At 48.0% G+C, this 9224-nt stretch overlaps 2 protein-coding genes across 2 annotated transcripts in view; both read left to right on the forward strand.

Moving 5' to 3' along the window:
• LOC110306229 (carboxylesterase 3B-like) overlaps positions 1-7244 on the forward strand; it is an 8719-nt gene extending 1475 nt beyond the window's left edge. Inside the window, 10 exon segments of the mRNA XM_029483158.1 lie at positions 427-662; positions 773-877; positions 2330-2422; positions 2518-2623; positions 2626-2654; positions 4388-4468; positions 5205-5352; positions 6292-6441; positions 6573-6651; positions 6745-7244. Of these exon segments, the coding sequence (XP_029339018.1) occupies positions 427-662; positions 773-877; positions 2330-2422; positions 2518-2623; positions 2626-2654; positions 4388-4468; positions 5205-5352; positions 6292-6441; positions 6573-6651; positions 6745-6940 (1223 nt within the window). The 3' untranslated portion in view covers positions 6941-7244.
• Positions 1-9224, forward strand: part of Mgat5b (alpha-1,6-mannosylglycoprotein 6-beta-N-acetylglucosaminyltransferase B) — an 89898-nt gene that overhangs the window by 16611 nt on the left and 64063 nt on the right. The window lies entirely within an intron of this gene.

The following is a 9224-nucleotide window of genomic DNA, read 5'->3' on the forward strand; positions in this document are numbered from 1 at the left end:
TGGCTCAGTGGGTAAGGGAACTGACTGCTCTTCCAAAGGTCCTGAGTTCAAATCCCAGCAACCACATGGTGGCTCACAACCAAAATCCCAGCAACCACATTATCATCCGTAATGATAATCTGATGCCCTCTTCTGGTGCATCTGAAGACAGCTACAGTGTACTTACATATAAATAAATAAATAAATCTTTAAAAAAAAATTTAAAAAACCAAACATGAATGTTGAATTTGAACAAAGGGTGTTGTCTCTAACTGGGGCTAGAGTCCTAGCAAAGAATGAGGACAAAAAAGCCATCTTCACCATCTAAGAGCCAGCTCTGACTGGCTATCCTGCTACATCTACCTACAACACATACTAGGAAAACAGGTGACTCACGGGCAAGCAAGGACTGGGAAGAGGAGAAGTGCCCAGTGCCCTGATGACTGACTCAAAGCAAATNCGCAGAGTGTAAGAAAAAATATGTCTGGGAAGCTATCTTAAGCCAAACAGTGCCACTCCCTGTCCCTAGCACTGGAGACAAGCACATGCCAGGCAACAGGGGCTTCCTGGATGTGGTGGCTGCTCTTCGCTGGATCCAGGGGAACATAGCCCCCTTTGGGGGAGATCCCAACTGTGTCACTATCTTCGGTAACTCTGCTGGAGGCATTATTGTCTCATCCCTGGTGAGTGACCACAGAGAACTAGCAGTCGAGGTTATATCTGGGANGGCTTCTATGGCCTCAGACCTCCGTGCTCCTCTGCCTCCTAACATCTGCCCCTCTGTTGTTCCCAGTTCCTGTCTCCAATGTCTGCTGGGCTCTTCCACAGAGCCATATCCCAGAGTGGGATTGTCACCACCATTATGATGGAAGACATGAAACCATGGCCTGAAGCTCAGGTCTGTCTTTCCTTTCACTCCACGGCCCACCCTGTGCTAACCTTTGGGTCAGGTGTGGAGAGGAAGGAGTAACACAGGGAGTCANGGATAGTCTCAGAGACAATTGACTAGTGCAGTCCAGGAGGTAGGCAGTCAGACAAGGCTTTCTAGAGGAGGCCACCCCTGAACAGGTTATCTCTGGTTCTTCTCTGGGGGTATTTTTGGAGATCCCCCCATTCCCCAAGGGATTCCTATATTCCCAGCTACTCTGTTACCTAAGAGTTCGGTCCCCTTTTGAGGGGTAGCCAGAAGTCACCAAGCAATCCCCAATAGGAACTGTGAGTCAAAAGCTTCACGCATAATAGGACAGGGATGGGGCACAGAAGCAGTAAAGCCATCAGATAGGGAACAAGCAGGAAGTGAATGAACTAAAGGACTGGAAGGTAGTGTAGGGAGCTGACAGACCATGCCTGGGAGGGAGTTAGGGTGGGATCCAAAGGGCTAGAAGAAGCAGGGAAACAAAACTAAGCCACAATGAGTGGAAGATGCAATGGAGGGGGCAAACCTGGAGGTCAAAGGCCAAGGAGATGGTGAAGGTAAGTGATAGGTTATTTCTTCACTGGTAAATGAGATAATCCAAGCCAGACTCCCTTACATTAAAGGCAGATTGGGACGCTCCTCTTGGGTTCAAGGATTGAGGGCGGGGCTGAGGTAGGGGGAAGTAAGAGACAGAAAGATTGGGTGTGCTTGAAGAGAAAGAAGACAAGGAGGAGAGACCAAAATGGTTGAAGTTTATAGGGAGGAGCCTATGGGAGAAGGTCAGCCTAGCCCCTGGGTTGGAAATTTTAGGGTTGGGACCGAGTCATTCCTGGTATGGACTGAGGGACTCTGGGAGATTNTGGAGGTCATGTCTTTGATATGTAAAATATGCACCTCAGTCTCCCTGTCTGGGTCTGAAACCAAACAGTAAGCTCTGGAGACACTGATGGGATAGGTGTACCTTAGGGTGCTTTGGAGTAAGTGAAGACAGGATAAACCTATCATTTACCAGCTGCTGGTCCCAGGCCCCAGCTGTGATGGAGGAGTGAGCTGGGTATCTTAACACTGGGTTTGAGGGATAACTCAGAAACCTCAGTGGGACACATTGCTTCACATCTACCCAAAAGCATGTGGACGTTGTACATCGTGGTGCGGAGCCTAGTGCGCACCACGATGTACAACGTCCACAAGCAGCCCCTTCCATTCCCGGCCAGACATGACCCTGCATGGTCTTCTGAGTGCCACAAGCTATTACTGAACTGTAAAAGGTCATAGAAGGGAACACTGGAAAGGGATCAGCCTCTTGGGTTGGTAGCAGGTCTCTCCAGGTAGCCTTGGACCCAGACAGTGGCATCACAGCTCAGTACAGGGAGCAGTAGAGTGGGAAGTGAACGATGTGTGTCTGAGAGGCAATGTTCTTCTGACTGTCCCCAGAACTTTGCCAACTCTGTGGCCTGTGGCTCTGCATCCCCAGCTGAGCTGGTCCAGTGTTTGCTGCAGAAGGAAGGAAAGGACCTTATCAAGCAGGTATGCCTTCTGTTGGGGGATGGTGGCAGTGGCTCAGAACTACCCTGTTTAGTTCCTATGGAATCAGTAGACATCTGTCTTGCTCTTTCCTGCAGAAAAAGGTGGACATTTCCTACACAGTCAATGACTCCTTCTTCCCACAAAGGCCGGAGAAGCTCCTAGCAGACCAGCAATTCCCCACTGTGCCCTATCTTTTGGGAGTCACCATGAGTTTGGCTGGCTTCTACTCAAAGTGAGTGACCTTTCGCACATGTGCTCTTCAAGACCCTGCCTGAGTGGCCCTCCCTATACCACACCACAGCAGCCATGGCCTGAACACTCAGGTCATTCCCATTTTGGTAGGTGAGAAAGCTGAGACTCAAAGCCACTAAGCTTCCTTTTCACCAACCGAATGTTCCTGTGTTGAAGATCCAGCTTTTGCCAAGTTGATCTTCTAGAAAGTGCTAACCCACAGTGCATTCGTGGTGGTGAATGGTTAATAGACCCTGCTCTACTCAACTGAGGTGTGTGACCCTGTGCCTGAGAGGCTAAGATTCCCAGGTTTCAGGCAGCATTAAGCCCCTGGGTCTTCTAATCCAGTCTGGGTACACAGAGCCTGTAAGAGTGACTCTTCTGTGCTGTATTCCTGGTCACCTTACTTCATCTGATATTTTTGCTTGTCAACCCTTCTTCAGAGAAACTTTTCTCACCCTCCCATAATGCTGAAGACCAAACACAGGTCCTCTGGCTTGCCAACCAAGGACTCTGCCAGCAAGTCTGCCCCTGAGCCTGTCAATTGTTTTCAGGGGCTGAAGCCTTTCACAGAAGATGGGGCTCATAGTGTTTCTTCACTTGGTAGTCTGAGCAGCCGCTAGTATGGGCCGCTGGAGCTCACAGTGTTCTGTTCTAGTGACTGCATCTGTCAAAAAACGTTTCAATAAAGAAAGAAGGAAAGAAAAAGAGAGAGAAAGAGACAGAGATACAGAGACAGAGAGGGACAGAAAGAATCAGACAGGCAGACAGACAGACAGACAGACAGACAGACAGACAGACAGACAGAATTCCTTTTGTTGACACTTCCCCGTTGAACATCAGTCCATTATAGAAATCAGCTTCTCTGAGCCAGGATGTGGACATACATGAACTCAGTCCCATGATGATTCTAGGAGGCAGGTCATTGCCATGTATCATTCACACATTAGAAAACTGAGACTCAAGAAGTTCAAGAAGCTGTCATGAACCCAGTAAGTGGTAGAACTGGCATTTGAACTCAAGGACTCAGAAGTCAGGTGCTAAGTTATGTCATCTAAGCCAGGCACCATACACTCCTGTTGTTCACTCAGATAGCAGAGGTAGGAGGGTCTCAAGTCAACATTTATTTAGTTGCCTGAGATCTTTTTTTGTTTCTTATTTTAAAGCAGGGTCTTGTTCAGTGGTCAAGCTACCTTAAAACTCACTGTGTAGCACAGGCTGGCTTCAAACTTGAGGCCATCCTCCCAACTCTGCTTCTCAAGTGCTAGGATTATACAAGCCAACATACCAGGCAATATCTGCTGCTTTTAACCAGAGCCTGTGAGGTTCTGAGGTGAACCATGGAGGACTTGAGCTCCATCCCTAGCATACTATGAAAACCTCAGGCACGGTGCTAGATACATACACACACAAACACACACAATTGCAAGAAACACACATATATGTGCACATAAGCACACACATATGTGCACACAAACACATACACACAAATACAAAAGAAGAAGAGAGGGATTGAATAAATATTATCCTCCCTGGTGGCACTGGGGTTAGCCTCTGACACCTGTATACAATGCCACTATCCTAAGCACCTCAATTCTCAGCAGTCAGAAGTCTCTCTGTTATGGATTTAACAACCCATGGCTCTATCATGAGTTTGTGCACACTGGCCTAGGAACGTCCTCTTCCTCAAGCCTGAAGGTGAAGGAGAGTGATTGAGCTATCCAATCTCCAAAGTCCTTGAATATCCTGGATAAGTTGGAACATCTGAGCCGGGAAGACCTGTTGAAGATTTCACGGCCCTTCTTGGCCATTATGGTAAGGGAAGAGGAAGTATGGGGGTTGCTGGGCACCTAGTATAGCAGTTTCTGATCCACTCTCAATTCTGCTCACTGGCCATTAAATCTCCTCACCAAAGTCTTAATTCCATTAAAAATAAAGAGACCAGGAGTGGTGAGTGTTGGACATCATCCCAGCGTTCAGGAAGCTGAGGCAGGAAAAGTATAGATCTCAGCCCTGAGCATTTGTCCAGCTCTCCAAATCCCTCTGAGCCCACAGCAAATGGAGATGATGCTTCCTGCTCACCTGACATCTCCTAGAGAGAGTGGACACTGCATGCAAAATGCTGCCCAGATACCCAGAGAGCATCTGTGTGTGTTATTGTCTTTAGAAACCCCAGAGCCCTCTCTGTCATCCAACCTCATTGCTGCTCTCTGGAATTGTGTGGTCCCCCCATTCACTGCTTCTTCCTGGTTAATTACGACTCTTTGTGCTGTAGACTTCACATATGCTTCCCAAAAACTTACAAGGTAGAAACTGACTTTCACTGCAATTCAAACACCTGCTTAAGGTTCTATAGCCAAACAGTGGCCACAGGGCTACACTGCGCTTCTCCTACCTTGACACAATCTATTAATAAAACACCCAGGGAGGCAGGGAGATGGATACCTACCCCCTGGGGCATGAGCCCCAGGATGTGAAAGAATCTATGGTGAAGGGTATGGGAATCTGTGCCAGGTCTGCAAAAGCTGTGTGATCTGACCTCTCGCTACAGGAAGTGCCCCCTGAGATCATGCCCACTGTCATAGATGAATACCTAGACAATGGCTCAGATGAATCAGCTACAAGGTATGCCTTCCAGGAATTGCTGGGTGATATCTCGTTTATCATTCCTACCTTGAACTTCTCAAAATACCTTCAAGGTAAGCCAGCCCTTGCCACCTTCCCTGCCTTCCCTGTAGCATCACAGGTGATATAGCTATCAATAGGTACAGAGTCCCTCTGATGCTTTACATCCTACACTCTAGAGCAACCTTCAAGCCCACAGAAGCCTGTGGTACTTCGCACAGGATACCATGCAGATGAAACAGAAATTGACAGAGTTAAAGTGACTTATCAAAGGTCAATCAGCAGGCTTATTACTAACTTTGTCTCTGAGATTTATTCAGCTGGCAGGCAATTCAGTGCTTCCAATGAACCTGACACTGCTCTATAATATGTCCAAATTCCTAAACTTGTAACTTCAGGCAAGATGCAGAGGTCCTCTCTGGGCCTCACAATCATCATTTATAAGGTGGGAACATGAGGAATGTTCATCAAAAGCAGTGGTGTGACCACTGTTAATGCTGTGACCCTTAAATACAGCTCATCATGGGGTAGTGACTATCTTTCCCCCCAACCATAAAATTATTTGGTTGCTACTTCTAAACTGTATTTTGCTACTATTATAAATTGTAATATAAATAATGGATGTGCATGATATCTGATATGTGACCCCAAAGGGGACTTGGCACAGAGGTTGGGAAACTGCTGCTCTAAAGATCATCCTGAGTACAAAAACAAATGATAACCACAGTCAGGCCAGCTGTGGTAATGTTCATGCCAGCACTTAGGAAGTGGAGACAGTAGAATCAGGAGTTTAAAGTCATCTTTGGCTATATAGGAAGTTCAAGGACTGCCTGGGATATATGAGACTTTGTCATTAAAAAGCAACAACATCCACCAAGCAATTCCAGGAATGCTTGCCATCCATCTCCAGTCTGTACCACTCTTCAGATNAAGATGTATGCCACTACAAGCTTGTGTGCCAGATGGCCTGATTGAATTGTGGGCGCCTGACATGAATCCTGCCTTCTCTGTAGATGCTGGGTGCCCTGTTTTCTTGTACGAGTTCCAGCATACACCCAGTTCTTTTGCAAAGTTCAAGCCAGCCTGGGTGAAGGCTGACCATGCGTNTGAGAATTCCTTTGTTTTTGGAGGTCCTTTCCTCACTGATGAGAGTTCCCTCCTGGGTAAGAACATCCCTAGGTTGCCATGTTCCAAGATGATCTTTGGGGAACAGATGTCTCCAGTCAGCACCCGATACCTTTGGGCATGGTCCAAGCCTCACCTGGCTCTGAACCAGATTTGTTCCTCCTATCAGCCTTTCCAGAGGCCACAGAGGAAGAGAAGCAGCTGAGCCTGACCATGATGGCCCAATGGAGTCAGTTTGCACACACAGGGTAAGTAGGTTACACAGGGCAGGCTTTGGGCCTATCTGCATCTACCCAGGGCATAGAANCAACCTTTGGTTTTCCTTCATTCCTCCCACTCAGGAACCCCAATGGCAAGGGGCTGCCTCCTTGGCCCCAATTAAACCAGTTAGAACAATACTTGGAGATTGGTCTAGAACCATGGACTGGGGTGAAGCTAAAGAAGGGNCGGCTACAGTTCTGGACAGAGACACTGCCCAGAAAAATTCAAGAATGGCACCGAGAGCAGAGAAGCAGGAAAGTTCCAGAGGAGCTCTGAGNCCAGACCTACCTGGACCTTCCTGACTGGGACAACCCAAGAATAGTGGCATCCAAGCAGGGCAACTACAACTTCCTTCTGTTTCTGTTCAGACTTTAGCCTGGACCACACTGCTGTGAGCCCAAGTTTCTTAAATCATCGGCCCCCGCAAGACCAGTATGGTCGACTACAGAATTTTACCAATCTGGTTTCTACTTCTTGATCATTGAACATACTCCTGTTTCTTCCTAAAGTGACTTGAACCCTTGCTGTATGGCACAGTCCAACACATTAATAAAGCTCTTCAGAAGATCTGTTCTCTTGAGAAACCTCCTCTGCCTTCTCTAAGCTGCATACATCCATTAGAACCCAGTCTACCATGTACTCACACTGTCCATGTCTGAGTCTTTGTCTTTCTTACAGAAGGTCTTTGAAAATAAAAGCAGACTATAGAAGAAAGATAAGGCAGGACCTAGAGGCAAGGAGTGACAGACAGAATCTATGACTGGTGGATCCGTGGAATCTAGATTTGAACCTAAACCCTTCAGGCAACAAAATAATGATCCATCCCCCATGGATGTCCACCATGGCCAGGAAGTTGACCTCCAAATGCAGAGTTCTGGTGACGTGGAAATATTATGACACAGGGATCTCTAGATTATAATAAACCTTATTGCTAGCCAGGACCTTCACTCTGCTGATTGGTCTTTGCTTTCACACAAAGCAGAACAGAATCCAGCAAGATCACCCTCACCAGATAACAGTCTTTACCTTCAGGGCCTGGCCTCCAGGCTTATAGACAAAGGACAGGAGCCCCTNCCTCACCTCTCAGTAGCAGAGAGCAACCACAGCAAAGCCTTGCATGGCCCCCATGGGACCCACCAGGACACTGTAGTGTAGGTGTCATGATTAGTGTTTGGTGACTGGTTCAGCAGTTAGCACAGACTCTACAGCATCCACTCAGGCCACAAGTTTGCAGTGTGGGGCAAGGGGGTTGGGTGAGGAGGGGAGGGTGAGAGCCCACATCTAGCCAGAGTTCCTCCTATGCTCTAGGCTGGCGGACATGGGAGGGCTGCCAAATGCTTTCCACTCAGCCCCAGGTAGGCATCTAAGCCACTGACCCCACTCAGCGGGGGCCGGGGGGGGGGGGACAGTCAGCAGGGGTGGGGTGGGGGTGGACAAGGGGCAGCCCCCCCCATACCAGGGGCCCCGGGGCGACACCCTCACCCTGGAGTTACAGGAGAGAGGGCAGAGGGAGAAAGGTTCCCACGCAAGCAAGAGTCCTTAGTCCGGTCTGTGGCTGGAGCAAGGAAGGCCTTCCATTGGGAGATTAGAAACGGCTCATTAGAGGAAAGCCTATCTCATCGTCCAAGCAGAGTGGGCCTTGATGAACAGAGACAGTCTATGGTTTTAGAACTTTATTGTAGAAAGAGAGAGAGAGAGAGAGAGAGAGAGAGAGAGAGAGAGAGAGAGAGAGAGAAAGAGAGAGAGGCCATGGCCAAGAGGAGAAAAGGAGGAAAAGGAGAGAGAGAAGAAAAGCTAAAGAGTAAGAGAGAGAGAGAGTGAGGAGAGGATGAGGAGAGAGTGAGGTGGGGCCAAACAGCCCCTCTTATGGTGGTCTGTTATCTTACCGTTGCTAGGTAACTGGGAAAAGTCTAGCCTGAAGGTCAGAAGATTGGGACACTGTCTATGTGACTACTAGACACAGCTTCTCCTGTGGGGGGCTGTGGGGAGTGGCAACTTAAATAGGAGCCTTGAGTCCAGGAGACATGAGGAAACACCTACTGTCCCATGTAGGTGAGCTATCACCACCAGATTCTACCAGGGTTCAGACCTCTGCTGGACTGGAGACTAGGACATCTGTGTATAGCCCATTGACCCACAGCAGAGTAGACCTGTATCCTTTTTAAGAAGCAGTGTATCATTCCCTTAAAACATTTGAATTTTGAGGCTGAGGAAGGGGTACCCCCATTGATAGGACATCTGTTTAGCATGCAAGAGGGACTACTCAAGACCCAGCACACATTCAAAATAAATCTGAATTTTGATCAACTTCTTAATATCTTATCTTGTCTCCAATATCTCAATCTGTGAACTCCAGTCCTATACATAGCTTTTCTGTCAGACTGTATCCTGGCTGCTGATGCCTTCATGAAAAGTATTTGTAACTGTGCAGGTATGCCCCAGGGAGTCACTTTGAGCAAGGGGAGACACAAAGACAGGCTCTGAGCCCTTACACACACACACACACACACACACACACACACACACACACACACACGCGCGCACATTCAAAACTTTCCTA

Source organism: Mus caroli, chromosome 11 (genome assembly GCF_900094665.2).
Source record: "Mus caroli chromosome 11, CAROLI_EIJ_v1.1, whole genome shotgun sequence".
In the NCBI taxonomy this organism is placed as follows: domain Eukaryota; kingdom Metazoa; phylum Chordata; class Mammalia; order Rodentia; family Muridae; genus Mus; species Mus caroli.